Source organism: Chlorocebus sabaeus, chromosome 1, assembly GCF_047675955.1.
Source record: "Chlorocebus sabaeus isolate Y175 chromosome 1, mChlSab1.0.hap1, whole genome shotgun sequence".
Classification (NCBI taxonomy): Eukaryota; Metazoa; Chordata; class Mammalia; order Primates; family Cercopithecidae; genus Chlorocebus; species Chlorocebus sabaeus.
In genome coordinates, this window is record NC_132904.1 from 68390612 (window position 1) to 68407323 (window position 16712).

Below are 16712 nucleotides of genomic sequence, written 5' to 3' on the forward strand. Positions count from 1 at the left end.
GATTCTTGTCCTCTTCTGCCCTTATTGCCTAGCACAGACGTGCAACACATTCAGTCATAGACATAAGCCAAACTAGGTGGTTAAAGAAGGGAGAGATCAGTGTGAAATAGAATGGTTGGTAAGGCTTCATAGAGATACTAAGACTTGAAGCTTCTCTAATTCCTTGAAGATACCGATAAATGTGTGAGCACCTTATATTGGCAGGCACAGTTTTAAGACAGTAACGGATTTTTCTGGTGGTGTCTTTCTACAGGTTGATATGTCAGACCTCTCTCCAGAGGAGCAATGGAGGTAAGTGTGGCGGTTCGGGCCTTGCAGTCTAGGAAGTGCAGGTTAACCCAGCTAATTGAGTGATACGTCTACCCATTTTGCTTTTCTGTCAGTAGGAGGCAGTGGCTCATGACCTGTAGGACTGGACTTTTGGGATCTCTCTAAGTACCTGGGTTGCTCTCTTAGTCTTGAATGTGTAAGTAGATGATTGGACCAAATCATCTGTCTGGGTTTCAATACCATTTCTACAATTTACTAGCTATGTGAGTTTTGAGCAAGTTACTTTACTTCTCACAACCTTACTTTGCCCCGTTTGTAAAATGAGGATCATAACAATATCTATACCTCATAGAGTTGTGAGGATTAATATATGTGAAATTCTTAGAAGAGTGCCTGGCATGTGGTAAGCTTCCAGTAAGTGTTAACTGCTTTGAAGATGATTATCATTAACATCATCATCATTATCCATGATACAGGATGGGGAGCTCTGGTTAAGAAAATGGGAGATGTATCTTCTGTTCTCAACTCTGCAACTAACTTGTTTTGTAAATAGGATGAGTCAACATATATCTTATAATGATTTCTCATCAGTAAAAGGGTTTCAGAGTGCCTGCCCCGTGAACTTCACAAGGTGACTAACCAGTGAGGTGATATCAACCGTAGAATGTAATAGAAAAAACCTATTGATTTTATTTAGATTTAACGTAGAATGGCAAAAATACCTGTTCACATGACAAACCCAGTGTGATTTTAGGTGATTTTAAGCTCAGTATGCACCAGTTGTGTACCTCAGCTACCAAAATATTCTGAATAATTTAGAAGATGTTTGTAGAAATATGCTATCTGCTGTAAGAGAGGTGGCAGTGCCACTGTGGTCTGCTCTGCTGAGGTCAAAAATATTTTGTTCTAAGCATGGCATATTATTAAAAAGATCTTTAACTGGATCATGTGTAGAAGACAACCCAGATTAATAGTCTTCATATCATGTGATATGAATAGTGATTAAAAGATCTAGAACTGTTAGCCTCAAAGGGCACAGGAAAATAGTGGTAGGATAAGGATAGTTTTGTTTTGTTTAAATAACATCATGATAAATCTTTGAAGGGATAACATTGGGAAAGAAGAGCCCATATGCCCTTTGTTGTTATGGAGTATAGGATTAGGTCTAATGGACTGAAGCTATAAGAAGATAGATTTTTTTTGTCTCATTGTCAGAAATGTCTTTAATAGTCAAGGTATATTGAGAGGTAATGAGCTTTCTGTCCCTAAAGCATTGGGATTTTATTCATTTATAAGCAAATATTAGTACCTGCCCAGGTGTGGTAGCTCCCACCTGTAATCCCAGCACTTTGGGAGGTCAAGGTAGAAGGATCCCTTGAACCCAGCAGTTTGAGGCTGCAGTTCGTCCAGCCTGGATGACAGAGCGAGACTCTCTCTCAAAAAAAAAAGAATATATATATATGTACCTACAATGTGCCAGACACTGCTGGTTCTAAAATAGATTACCTTAAAAGGCATGTGCTCCCAGCCAGTGGAAGTATTCAAGCAAAGATTGCAAAAATGATTTTTGCATTGGGTGGGGACTTGAACTGGTTGACTTCTCTGGTCTTTTCTAGATCATTCTTTGACTTCATTTTGTGCATATCCTTTCACGTATATGTTGTCTGAGAACAAGAAACTTATCTCTTGCTATCTTTATAACTCCTCAGAGCCCTTAGGTGTTTTTAAGTGTGCTCTAACCTCTTAGCCTACTCTCACAGCAACTCTTGAGGCAGGCAGAAAAAATATGGACTCCTTTTGACAGATGAAGAAATTGTGATGTACAGATATGAGGTTAATTGGCCATGGCCATATAGGTGGGTGTGAATCTAAGTTTCGAACTCCGAATCCTATTATCTTTCTGTCAGATTCTCCCACCCAGGGTAAAGTTTTATATCAGATGAACACTTAGGTGCTGAGGCTTACCGACTGGCCTTTTTTTCCCCACTCTGCCCACCAAGTTTTCCCCCCTTACATTTTGTTACGAAAAACTTTAACTACGTAGAAAAGTTGAAAGACTTGTACAGTGAACACCTTTATACTTAACTACCTGGGTTCTACACTTAACTTTTTGTTATATTTGCTTTATTGTTTATCTATAATTCATCCTTCCAGGTTATTTTTGCTGTTAATGTTTCACTGCCCATGGAACTTCCATGAAGATACCATTTATGTTGTCGTTTTCCTCCCTCCTAAATATCCTGGTGTAATGGGAATTGTATAAAAGCTTATGACTCAAGTTACATTTGTATTTGATTTTATTATTTATTTAAATTTTCCCACACTATCTGATGTATTTGATTTTCTATTTCTTCTCTTCTATTTCTTTTTTTTTTTTTTTTTTTTTTTTTTGAGACGGAGTCTCATTCTGTTGCCTAGGGTGGAGTGCAGTGTTGCAATCTCGGCTGACTGCAACCTCCACCTCCCAGGTTCAAGCGATTCTCTTGCCTCAGCCTCCTGAGTAGCTGGGATCACAGGCATGCACCACCACACCCGGCTAATTTTTGTATTTTTGGTAGAGACGGGGTTTTGCCATGTTGGCCAGGATCATCGCGAACTCCTGACCTCAAGTGATCCTCCGGCCTCAGCCTCTCAAAGTGCTGGGATTACAGGTGTGAGCCACCGCACCCAGCCTCTAATTCCTTCCTCATGCCTCTCCTTTGGATGACTGTGACCCAGAGTGGTAGTAGTGACTGTTCTTAGAGCAAGTTTTTAGCCAGTGTTGGCCGAGGGAATCACTTGCTGCCAGTCTTTAAGACCAGAGAATGCCAGCTTTAGATTAATAAAATGTTTCCAGCTGTACTCTCCAATTACTAAACTTCCTTGAACCTTTGAGGAGGCTGTTTACCTGTGGATACTGATGGTAAAGTCACTGTTGGATTAGTATAAAGGTGAAGCAGTCCAGATTTTTTAGGCTTTAACTAGTCTTAAGGATTTCTGACCCTGGCAGAGAGGATAGAATGAATAAAGCAAGACTTTAATCCTGGAATCAGCATACCTTTGCAGTGTTACTCCTTTACTGCTGTCATAAATATCAGTGACTGAGAGTATGAGACTTTATGGCTATAACCTCTTTGGGTTACTTTCTCGTTCCAGCGTCAGGTTGAAATAGGCTTGAAATAGGCAATGATGCGTGTTTCTCCTGGGACCTCCTTCATGTTACAGGAAAGATGTCAGCTGTTTCTGCCATGGGGGCAGGCAGCAGACCACTTAGCTCTAATTCCAATATCTAGGCTTGGTTGCTGGGGTCCGTAGAGCCTGTATTTTATCTCCACATGCCTGTCTGTTAGTGTGTGTGTCCTTAGCCCCTAATTTGTGTGGTACCCTGTGGCTATGAAGCAGGGAATGTGTTCTGAGCTTTGTACTGGTGGGATATCCCTGGAAAGCACTGTCCCTTTATCACTACAGCATCCCTGACTTGATTCACCCCATGTGTTTGGCTTTCAGGGTCGAGCATGCACGCATGCATGCCAAGCACCGTGGCCACGAAGCTATGCATGCTGAAATGGTCCTCATCCTCATCGCTACCTTGGTGGTGGCCCAGCTGCTCCTGGTGCAGTGGAAACAGAGGCACCCACGCTCCTACAATGTAAGCCACTTTCCTTCTTACTTCTTTGTCAGTCATCAAGAGACCCTTCCTAAGTATTCTAGGGCCCAGCCTAACCCAGGCCACATGGAGGTAGAGAAAGACAATAACAATGAACTTTATGTATGAATGATGAATAGTGTATTGGGGAGTGTGTGTGTCTAAGGGTCAGGTGATTCAGAGGGTGAAAAGGATAGAACATAAGACTACGTTCATAGGCAGAAAAGATAGGTCTTCCCTTCGAAACATTGTGGGACAGATTCATGAAGGAGATAATCATCAGAAACTATTCAATTGGAGAGAGCAAAGATCACTTGACTGGGAAAACTAAGCCTCTCATGAATCTTACAGGATCTAGATTACACTAATCTAAGTTTTTTTTAAAAAGGGCCCGGTGTGATGGCTCATGTTTGTAATCCTACTACTTTGGGAGACTGAGGTGAGCAGATGGCTTCAGCTCAGGAGTTCAAGACTAGCCGGGGCAACATGCCAAAACCCTGTATCTACAAAAAATACAGAAATTAGCCGAGCGTGGTGGCCTGCGCCTGTAGTCTCAGCTACTGGGGAAGCTGAGAGGTGGGAAGATTCCTTGAGCCTGGGAGGTGAAGGCTGCAGTGAGTTGTGATCGTGCCATTGCACTTCAGCCTGGGAGACAGAGCAAGACCCTGTCTCAAAAAAAAAAAAAAAAAAAAAAGAGAGAAAAAGAAAAAACAGTAATGGATGAAATGGGGGTGGGGGGAATGACACACAGAAAACAAACAGCAAAATGACAGAAGTTAATTCTTCCTTATCAGTAATCACTTTAAATATAAATGGATTAAATTCTTCCATTAGAAGACAGAGATTGGCAGATTGGTTTTAAAAATCCCCTCATTTATCGATATGCTGTCTATAGTAAATTCACTTTAGGTGGAAAGACATAAGCCAGGAGTGGTGGCACACACCTGTAATCTCACCTATTGGGGAGGCTGAGGTGGGAGAATTGCTTGAGCCAGGGGGTGCAGTAAACTCATAAATGAGTGAAAGCCCCCTTGGCATTTCTGGGCTTATATGTAGAAATATTTTAAATTATATAATTTTGGCTAATCTGCAAATATTTTTACAACCTATTCTGAAGAAAGTGAGTATACATATATGCACTGCAGTAATTTTCAGTAAGAACTTTTTCCTTAAGTGTGGGATCCTTTCTTTAAACATTATCTTAAGGAAAAACTCAATCTGGAAAACAGTTAAGAGGCTGCTCTGCTTGATATGAGGGTTGGGTAACCCTAACACCCCTGCTTCCCCCTCTGAAATCTCTAGGACTCATCATAGCACTGTTAGAAAACCACTGATGTGTTATTCACTAGTTAATTCTTAACAGGAAACGTGTCTGTGACGTAATGAGGCCTGTTGTACTGGGAATGTGCAGTTTTCTCATTACTGCCACATCCTGTAAACATAATACTAAATTTTATTGGTGAGAGGATATGCTAACATGATAGCACATCTTACACTGAGAAACTTAAACTCATATCTTTAGAAAATAAGAAAAGAAATCTACCTAGGAGTGGAATTGCTGAGTCATGTGATAACTCTGTGTTTAATGTTTTGAGGAACTGCCGAAATGTTTTCCACAGAAGCTGTGCAATTTTCCATTCTAACCTAAAGTGGATTGGGTTTTTCGTTCCTCCACATTTTCATCAAGACTTCTTTCACTCCATTTTTTAAAAAAAATGTTATTTATATAGCTACTTTAGTGGATGTGGATGTCACTGTGGTGTTGATTTGTATTTCCCTAATGACTAATGATGTTGGGCATCTTTTCATGTGCTTATTGGTCATTTGTATATTTTCCTTAGAGAAATGTTCGTTTAAGTCTTTGCCCAATTTTTGGTTGAATTTTTTGTCTTTTTGTTGGGTTGTTAGAGTATTTTATATAATCTGGATAATAGACCATTATCAGATATATGATTTTCAAATATTTCCTCACATTTTATCGGTTGTCTTGTCTCTTTACTGGTAGTGTCCAAAATTTTAAAAAAATAAACAGTTTTAAATTTTGATGAAGTCCAATATATCTATTTTTTTCTTTTATTGCTTGTGCTTTTAGTGTCATATCTGAGAATCCATTGCCAAATCCAAGGTCGTAGAGATTTACCCCGTGTTTTCTTTGAAGAGTTTTATAGTCTTGGCCAGGTGCGGTGGCTCACGCCTGTAATTCCAGCACTTTGGGATGCCCAGGTGGGCGGATCACAAGGTCAGGAGTTTGAGACCAGCCTGGCCAACATGGTGAAACCCCGTCTCTAATAAAAATACAAAAATAGCTGGGCGTGGTGGCACATGCCTCTAATCCTAGCTACTCGGAAGGCTGAGGCTTGAACCAGGGAGTCAGAGGTTGCAGTGAGCCAAGATCACACTACTGCACTCCAGCCTGATGACAGAGCAAGACTCTTTCACCTCCCGGACTGCAAAAAAAAAAAAAGAGTTTTATAGTCTTAGCTCTTACGTTTGGATTTTTGGTCCATTTTGAGTTTTTGTAAATGGTGCGAGATAAGGATCTAAGTTCGTTCTTTTGCATATGGATAGCCAGTTGTCCCAGCATCATTTATTGAAGAGACTTCTTTTTCCATTGGATGGTCATGGCACTCTTGTCAAAAATCAACTGATCAAAGATTACGTTGGTTTATTTTTGTACTCTCAATTTTATTCCGTTGATCTATATGTCTGTTCTTTTGCAGGTACCACATTGTTATGATTACTGTAGCATTGTAGTAAGTTCTGAAATTGGAAAGTATGTTCCTCAACTTTGTTCTTCTTTTTCAAGATTTTTTCAGCTATTCTGAGTCCCTTGCAATTCCTTATTAATTTTAATATCAACGTTTCCATTTTACAAACAAAAGCAGTTGGAATTTTGATAAGGATTAGATTGATTTCTCTAGATTGTTTGGGGAAATATTTCCATCTTAACAATATTAATCTTCCAGTACATGAACACAGGGTATCTTTTCATTTATTTGGGTCTTTAATCTCTTTCATCAATGTTTTGTAATTTTCAGTGTACAAGTCTTGCACCTCCTTTGTTAAACTTATTCCTAAGTATTTTATTCTTTTTGATGCCATTGTTAATGGAATGTTTTAAAATTTCCTTTTCGAATTATTCGTTGCTAATATATAGAACTTCAACTGATCGTTTTCTGTTAATCTTCCAACTTTGTTGAATTTATTAGCTCTAATAGTTTTTAAAGTATTTTTTAAGGATTTTTTATATGTAAAATTGGTCATCTGAAAGTAGAGATAGTTTCACTTCTTCCTTTCCAGTTGGATACCTTGTTTTTTCCTGAGACAAGGTCTTATTCTGATTGCCCATCCTGGAATGCAGTAGTGCAGTTTGGCGATTTTGGCTCACTGCAGCCTCGACTTCCTCAGGCTCAGGTGATCCTCCCACCTCAGCTTTCCAAGTAACTGGGGCTACAGGTGCGTGCACCAGGCTAATTTTTTGTATTTTTGGTGGAGAGAGGGTTTCGCTAGGTTGCCCAGGCTGGTCTCGCTCTCCTGAACTCAAGCAATCCATCTGCCTTGGCCTCCCAAAGTGTTGGGATTACAGGCATGAGCCACCGTGCCTGGTCTTCCTATTATAAGCTGTGTTTTAGTAGGAGTTAGCAACCTCTTGTCAGGAATGTTGTGGAGGGGATGTTTGTGATTTTTTATGGAATGGTTGACTGGACATCTTGAAGTCCTCCCAGTTAGCTCTGAAATCTGTATCAAATTGAATTACCCATAAGAGGTGAAGGCCTGTCTTCTTGTTAGAGGATGAAGCAGACCTGCCTAGAGACAGGATGAGGTTTTCATTCAGCAAAAGTTATGTATATTTGTTATCAAAAATTTGAACAATATAACAGTATGTGACATAGAAATCAAAAGTGTCCAGAGGGAACCACTGTTAATCAATTTGTTATAGATAGAAAAAATCTGCAAGTGTATGTTTATAAATTTTTAGATGTTTATGACATCCATTAGGTTCTGCAGCATTTTCCACCTAATACTCTCGCAAATGTCTATCCATATTGGTGTGTATGTCATCCTCTTAAACTAATGACTGCATACTAATTTTGTTTTTTTTTTTTTGAGACACGGTCTCTGTTGCCCAGGCTGGAGTACAGTGGTGTGATCTTGGCTCACTGCAACGTCTGCCTCCTGGGCTCAAGGGATCCTCTTACTTCAGCCTTTTAAGTAGTTGGAACTACAGGTGTGAGCCACCACACCCAGCTCATTTTTGTATTTTTTGTAGAGACGGGTTTTACTATGTTGCCCAGGCTGGTCAGGAGCTCCTGGGCTCAAGTGATCCACCCCCTCGGCCTCCCAAAGTGCTGGGACTACAGGAGTGAGCCACCACGCCCGGCCTGCATAGTATTTTGGAAAATAGATCTAAAATAAAATTTAACTTACCTTTATCGATTGACTTGGTAATTAACAGTTTATCACAGTTACAAGCAACAATTTAGTAAGCTTCTCATACATAAATTACCTGCATACCTGTGCAAGCAATTTTATAGAATACACTCCTAGAAATGAAATTGCCTGGTCAAAAAATGTATGTGTTTTAATTATTAATGGAACTTGCTAAATTGCCCTCCAAAAAAGTTATAGCTGTTATAGTTTACAGTCCATCAACACAGATTTAACAGAGCTGTTACCCAATGTTAAAGAAGGTGTAGAGAGTAGTATTTTTAATCTTTGTCAGTGTGATAAAGTGAAAATACCTGATTTATTAAGTATTTCTCTAACAATTAGTGAGGTTGAGCATGTTTTCATGCTTAGTGGTTATTTGGTTTCTTTCAATTATTTGTTCATATCATTGACTATATTTGATACTTCCTTTTTCTTTTTTTTTTTTCTTTTTTTGAGATAGAGTTTCCCTCTTGTTGCCCAGGCTAGAGTGCAATGGCGCAATCTCAGCTCACCGCAACCTCCGCCTCCCAGGTTCAAGCAATTCTCCTGCCTCAGCATCCCGAGTAGCTGAGATTACAGGCATGGGCCACCATGCCCAGCTAATTTTGTATTTTTAGTAGATACGGGGTTTCTCCATGTTGGTCAGGCTGGTCTCAAACTCCTGACCTCAGGTGATCCGCCCACCTTGGCCTCCCAAAGTGCTGGGATTACAAGCATGAGCCACCGCGCCTGGCCTGATATTTCCATTTTTATCAAAGTAATACATACTATAGTTCTAAAAGTCAGATAGTTCTACAAGACTTCAGAAGCAAAACACATTGGTCCCCTGTCCAACTCTTGTCAGTGTCTGATTATTCTGTGACAACTACTTTTATTAATAACTTTTTTAGTTCATTTCTGATACTTTTTTTTGTTTGTTTTTAAGATACAGGATCTCAGCCTTTCACCTAGGCTGGAGGGCAGTGGCTCCATCATAGCTCAATGCGGCCTCAAACACCTGGGCTCAGGCAGTCCTCCTGCCTCAGCCTCCCAAGTAGCTAGGACTACAGGTACACATCACCATGCTTGACTAATATATATGTTTTTACATTTTTTGTAGAGTTAGGTCCTGCTGTATTGCCTAGGCAGGTCTTGAATTCCCGGCCTCAAGTGATCCTCTTGCCTTAGCTTCCCAAAGGGTGGGGATTATAGCATGAGCCACCACAGTTGGCCTTGTGTTTTTTAAATAGCATGTTTTTACTGATGTATAAATTTCTACTTTATTATATTTAAATATAATATTTGTGTTTTTTAAATAACATGTTTATACTGATGTATAATTTTCTACTTTTAAATATTATATATTGACTTCCTACTTTGGAAGGTAATAATTATATGTTTTTTGTTGTTGTTGTTGTTGTTTTTTTTTTTTTTTTTTGGAGACAAAGTCTTGCTGTGTCACCCAGGCTGGAGTGCAATGGCATGGTCTCGGCTCCCTGCAGTCTCTGCCTTCTGGGTTCAAGTGATTCTTCTGCCTCAGCGTCCTGAGTAGCTGGGACTACAGGCTCGTGCCACCACACCCAGCTACTTTTTGCATTTTTAGTAAAGACAGGATTTCACCATGTTGGGCAGGATGGTCTCGATCTCCTGACCTTGTGATCTGCCCACCTCGGCCTCCCAAAGTGCTGGGATTACAGGCATGAGCCACCGCGCCTGGCGGTAATAATTATCTTATACTGCTATACCTATACCCCTCACATACTACAAACATTTCCTCCTCCCAATTTTTAAATAAATATTCATTGTTTACATTATTAAGTACTATACGTAAGCATTATTCATAAGCTGTATTATTCACAGCTTGAGCCATGTGGTATATTTGGTACATTTTCTTTCCTTTGCTCAGGTTTCTTTTGGAATGTTTGTTACTGATTTGTAAGAGCTCTTTGTATGTCAGGAATAAGCCTTTTGACATATTTGCTACGGATATCTTTCCTCAGTTGGTCATTTGATTTTATTTGTAGAATTGGTAGAGAAATTTTTATAGACTAGATTTATGAATGATTTTTTTTTTTTTTTTTTTTAAAGACGAAGTCCTTTTCTGTTGCCCAGGCTGGAGTGCAGTGGCGTGCTCTCCACTCACTGCAGTCTCCGCCTCTCGGGTTCGAGCGATTCTCCTGCCTCAGCCTCCCAAGTAGCTGGGATTACAGGCTCCTGTCACCATGCCCAGCTAACTCTTTGTATTTTAGTAGAGAAAGGGTTTCACCATGTTGGCCAGGCTGATCTCGAACTCTGGACTTCAAGTGATCCACCCAAGTGATCCACCTGCCTTGGCCTTGCAAAGTGCTGGGATTACAGGTGTGAGCCACTGCCCCTGGCCCAATTTATGAATGATCTTGTTGGCTAAGTACTCTATCTTTTGCTATTCTGTTTGGATGGCCCATCTTGCTATTCCTGATTTTCTGTCTTGGTTCTTACAAAGTTCTTCTGCCTGCCTAGGCATATTTTAGGTAATAGCCATAGCCACCAATTTTACAGTTCTTGTGGACCTCTTATTCTCAAATCTGCAATAGGTTAAAGGTCAGTTCTAGGGAGGAGAAGCAGAGCATAAGTATAGTTGGGACATTACCACCTATGTAATTATGTAGACATAATTAATAACACTAGCTAGTATTTATTGTGTACTGTCTATTTATTTGTTCAGTCAGTAGATATTCGTTGATCCTTTCTATTCCCATGCTGGGGCTGTACTCAGTTAAATTGTTTCTTTTGTGGAGAAACCACTTTGAAAAACAGTTTCAAACTGTTTTTAAATTAAACTCCCTATGATCTGGGAGTTTAATTCCTAGATATATGCCAGAAGATTTTGGTACACCCTTCTAGGATTTTTCTTTTTTCTTTCTTTCTTTTTTTGAGTCAGACTCTTGCTCTGTTGCCCAGGCTGGAGTGCAGTGGCACGATCTCAGCTCACTGCAACCTCTACCTACTGGGTTCAAGCGATTCTCCCCCCTCAGTCTCCCGAGTAGCTGGGATTACAGGCGCCCGCCACCATGCCCAGCTACTTTTTGTATTTTTTAGTAGAAACAGGGTTTCACCGTGTTGGTCAGGCTGGTCTCGAACTCCTGACCTCAGGTGATCCACCTGCCTTGGCCTTCCAAAGTGCTGGGATTACAGATGTGAGCCACCGTGCCCGGCCCCTCTTACGATTTTTCATAGCAACACTATTTGCAGTAGCAAAAACTTGAAAATGACAGTACGTAAAGGTGAATGGGTAAGTTGTGATATATTCACATAATGAAATATAACATAAAATAATACTTATGACATACTTATAAAAACAAAATATAAATAACTATAGCTACAAATAATGGTAAGGATGAAGCTTAGTGGTATAATATTGAGTACAAAAGATAAGCCTTAGAAGACCACTTATAAGTTGACACTTTTTATAGAAAGGTAAAAATAATGGAAACTTAAGTGGTATGTTTTCTTTTTTTGGCTAAGTTTATGTTATACATAAACGGTATGTTTTAAAATTATGTATATGTGTGATAAAACCATATTTTACTTTATTTTGAGACAGGGTCTTTCTCTGTCACCCAGTCTGGAGTGTGGCGGCATGATCACAGCTCACTGCAGCCTCAACCTCCTGGGCTCTGTTGATCCTCCCATCTTAGCCTCCCAAGTAATTGGGACCACAGTTGTGCACCACCCATACCTGGCTAATTAGACAAATTTTTTTTCTAGAGATGGGGGTCTTCCTGTGTTGACAAGACTGGTCTCCAACTCCTGGCCTCAAGCAATCCTCTCACCTTGACCTCTCAAAGTATTGGGGTTACTGGCATGAGCCACCGTGCCAAGACAAAACCGTATTTTACAAAAGCAAGGGAATACAATCAAGATTCCAGATAATGGTAACCTTGTATAGAAGAGAGATTGCAGGATAGGATAGAGAAGAGCACATAGCTAGATATAAGTAATTTTAGATGTTTTACATCTTAGGTTCATTTGTGGGTTCAGTATCATGTTATTAAATAATTCATGTAAAAAGTAAAGAAATTATGTCATGTGGTACAGGATGGATGAACCTTGAAGACATACTAAGTGAAATAAGCTAGTCACAAAGAGATCAATATGATTCCACTTATATGAGATATCTAAAGTAGTCAAATTCATAGAAACAAAGTAGAATGATGGCTATGGGGTGGGGGAAATTAGAGGCTATAGAGTTTCCATTTTGCAAGACAAAAAAGTTCTGGAGATCTGTTACAGAATAGTAACAGACAGTAATACATACCACTATTGAACTGTATACTCAAAGATGGATAAAATGGAAAATTTTTTGGTTTTTGAAACCACAAAAGTAGTTTTGGTTGACACAGTGGCTTACACCTCTAATCCCAGCACTTTGGGAGACTAAGGTAGAAGGATCACTTGATCCCAGGAGTTCCAGACCAGCCTGGGCAATGCAGGAAGACCCTGTTTCTTCTAAAAATTAAAAAATTAGCTGAGTGTGGTGGTGTGCACCTGTAATGCCAACTACTTGGGAGGCTGAGGAGGGAAGATTGCTTGAGCCTAGGAGTTTAAGGCTTTAATAAACTATGATCACGTCACTGTACTCCAGTGTGGGTGACAGAGTGAGACTCTGTCATTTAAAAAAAGACAAAATAATAATAACTTTAAAAAATTAAAGTAGTCCATGCATGGTCTAATGATGAGAATGTTTATTAACCAAAGAATTTGAATAATTTATTTTTTTCTCTACCTAAAGTTCAAAAATAAAGCAAGAAAGAAAGCAACTACCAAGACAGGGACTTACCTTACCTTAAGATACGCTATAAGAATAGACAAACAGACCAGTGGGACAAAATGCAGATCTCAGAGAGACAGATAGGAATTTAATTTACAATAAAGATGTAACCACCAATCAGTAAGAAGGTATTCATTGTTAAGTAGATTAGTTGAGAAAACTGGCTCACCACAAGGAGAAAAATTAAAACTAGGTTTGTACATAATACTGAATACAAAGGGGACTCAACATGAAGACCTAATTATGAAAGGTAAAGTTATGAAACTAATTTTTAAATGTAAGCAGTCTGGATGTGGTAACTCATGCCTGTAATCCCAGCACTTTGTGAGGCTGAGGTGGGCAGATCACTTGAGCCCAGAGGTTCAAGACCAGCTTGGGCAACATGGCCAAACCCTATCTCTACAAAAAATACAAAACGTAGCCAGGTGTGGTGGTGCATGCCTGTAGTCCCAGCTACTCAGGAGGCTGAGGTGGAAGGATCACTTGAGCCCAAGAGTTTGAGGTTGCAGTGAACTGAGATCATGGCAGTTCACTACAGTGTGGGTAACAGATGAAACCCTGTCTCAAAATAAATAAATAAACAAATGAAGTTTTTAAAAATAAAAATGTAAGCAAGTAAGAAAGATTTGATAAATTTGATTTTATAAATTAAGGATTTCTGTTCTGTTAAAGATATGATAGGCAGAGTTAACTGATAACTGAATGGAGAAGAGATGAATAATGATTAAAACTGACAGTAGATTAATATCTATCCAGAGAAACTCCTACAAATCAACAAAAGACAGCAACTCCAACAGAAAAACAGGCCAGGGATATGAACATATTTACAGGAGAGGAAACCCAAAAGGCCATCAAGCATGAAAAGAGATGCTCAGAGTCATTAGTAATTAAAGAAATGCACATAAAAATATGAGATATCGCTTTTCATCTATTTTTAGGTTGGCAAAAACTAGAAAGCTGAATAGTGCCAAGTGTTGGCAAGGATCAGAGGCTATATAGGAGCTTTTTTATACTTTTTTGTGGGTATGAAGACTGGTACAGGCATTGTGGATAGCAGCATGGCATTGCTGAATCAGAGTGAATATACACACCCTGTGACACATCCTAAGGGGACATGGAAGAGGGTGTTCACTGAAGTGTTAATTATGGCTGAACATTGGGGAGTTGGAGGCAATCTGGATATCTGTCTCTGAGGGAGTAAATAGGTAAAATGTGACGGATGCATATCGTGAAATTGTTTTACAGTTAAAAGCTATACATTAAGTACCTATAGGAACTTGGGAGGACCTTAAAAGCATAGTACTGAGAGGAAAAAGTAAGAAACAGAAAGATGTATAACACAATGCCAATTAATAAAAATATAAGCAGAGAAAGCAATAAACAGTTTGTATGAACAGGTACAAATAAAAATATACATGTGAAGCACATTAGAATGTCTGTGGGGTGAGGAATAGTAATGAAAGAATCAGGAAGACTCCCCAGAGAATGTTGTGTAAAGGAGAGGCACTGGGATTGTTGTTGAGTAGTAGAAACATGAACTGTTTGAAATTAGCCATTAGAGCTTTCAAAAAAAATGCCTCTTACGGCATGCCAAGAAATGATGGAATTAATTGATAAGGCTCTGTTTCTTTCAAACTGAATGAAACTTTTTGTTCTTCACTAGTACAGGTTGGTGGTGTGTCCTTTTAGTGCGCATCCATGACCACTGAATGGAAAAACACTAGCTCTGTTCTCCTAGACTAAGGTTTCTCAACAGAGGAACTAGTGGCATTTTGGGCCAGATAACTCTTTGTTTTCTTGGGGGCTGTCCTGTATATTATAGAATGTTTAATAGCATCCCTACCCTCTATTCACTAGATGCTACTGACACCTTGTCCACTTGTAACAACCAGATGTCTCCAGACATTGCCAAATGTCCCCTGGGAAACAAAATCACCCCTGATGAGAAACACTGTCATAGGCTCTAGAACGTAGAGCAACATGGATATTGCCAGCTATGAGACTGATGATGAGCAGGTATTCCAGTCCACTGAGAAGTATTAAGTTCTGTCCATAACTTAGAAGCTCAAGTCCAACCTTCACATTAAGAGAAATGTAGGCTGGGCGGCTGGGTGCGGTGGCTCATGCCTATAATCCCAGCAGCACTTTGGGAGGCCGAGTGGGCGGATCACGTGAGGTCGGGAGTTGGAGACCAGCCTGACCAACATGGAGAAACCTTGTCTCTACTAAAAATACAATATTAGCCAGGTGTGGTGGTGCATGCCTGTAATCCCAGCTACTCAGGAGGCTGAGGCAGGAGAATCACTTGAACCCAGAAGGCAGAAGTTGCGGTGAGCTGAGACCGCGCCTTTGCATGCCAGCCTGGGCAACAAGAGCGAAACTGGGTCTCAAAAAAAAAAAAGAAATGTAGGCTGGGCATAGTAGCTCATGCCTGTAATTCCAGCATTTTGGGAGACTAGAGTGGAAGGATAGGTTGATCCCAGGAGTTTGAGACCAGCTTGGGCAACGTAGTAAGACCCAATCTTTAAAAAAAAAATTAGCTGGGTGTGGTAGCGTAGGCCTGTAGTCCTAGCTACTTTGGAGGCTGAGATGGGAGGATCACTTGAGCCTGGGAGGTTGAGGCTGCAGTGGACTGTGATTGTGCCACTGCACTCTGTCCTGGGCAACAGAGTGAGACCCTGTCTCAAAAACAAAAAACAGTCTGGGCGCAGTGGCTTACGCCTGTAATCCTAGCACTTTGGGAGGCTGAGGCGGGCAGATCACCTCAGGTCAGGAGTTTGAGACCAGCCTGGCTAACATGGTAAAACCCTGTCTCTACTAATAATACAAAAATTAGCCAGGCGTGGTGGCAGGTGCCTGTAATCCCAGCTACTGGGGAGGCTGAGGCAGGAGAATTGCCTGAACCCGGGTGGCAGAAGTTGCAGTGAGCCAAGTTCATGTCACTGCACTCCACCCTGGGTGACAAGAGTGAAACTCCGTCTCAGAAAACAAAAAGCAAACCAAAAAAAAAACCCCAAAAAAACAAAAGCCCTACTTACAAAGAAGAGGCCAAATAAATAAGGTTAAAAGAAGAACAAATGTAAAATTTAAAACAAAAAATTTGTAAAAATACAAAAAAAAAAGCCCTGTTGTTTGGAGTAAGAGATCATACTGTATCTAAATTTTAGATACTGTTCTTTTCAATTCTAGCAATACTAATACTTTAGATTGCTTATAGTTGAGATGTGTTGATGATTTAAAAAATACCCCACCTACTCTGTTATAGCACTTATACTGAATTGTGGTTGGTTCTTTCTCCTCAGCAGACTTGCATTCTTCTCATTTACTCTCTCTTGGAACCTCATAACAGCTCTGCAAGGTAGTCAGGGTAGGTATTTATCTCCAGTTTTCAGATTAATAAACCAAGGTACAGAATCCTGAAGTGATTGCTGGGAACACATGACCATTAAATTGGAGAGTTGGACCTAAAACCAAAATCCGATTCTTGGTTAAGTGCTCTTTCTGTAGGTTCCTCTTAAAGGCTTCAGGAAATTTTTATCAATTTCTGCCGTAGTCAGAAGTTTTTAACCCTCTTGAGTTTCCTTATTTAACGCCTGT

At 40.0% G+C, this 16712-nt stretch overlaps 1 protein-coding gene across 4 annotated transcripts in view; it reads left to right on the plus strand.

The window, feature by feature from the left end:
• RNF121 (ring finger protein 121) overlaps positions 1-16712 on the plus strand; it is a 67143-nt gene that overhangs the window by 26830 nt on the left and 23601 nt on the right. Inside the window, exons 2-4 of one of the 4 annotated variants that reach the window (XM_073019071.1) lie at positions 254-291; positions 3757-3898; positions 9252-9375. In XM_073019071.1, the coding sequence (XP_072875172.1) occupies positions 254-291; positions 3757-3898; positions 9252-9375 (304 nt within the window). The remainder of the gene's footprint in view (positions 1-253; positions 292-3756; positions 3899-9251; positions 9376-16712) is intronic. The other 3 variants (XM_008020002.3, XM_073019074.1, XM_008020003.3) reach the window with 3 other exon arrangements.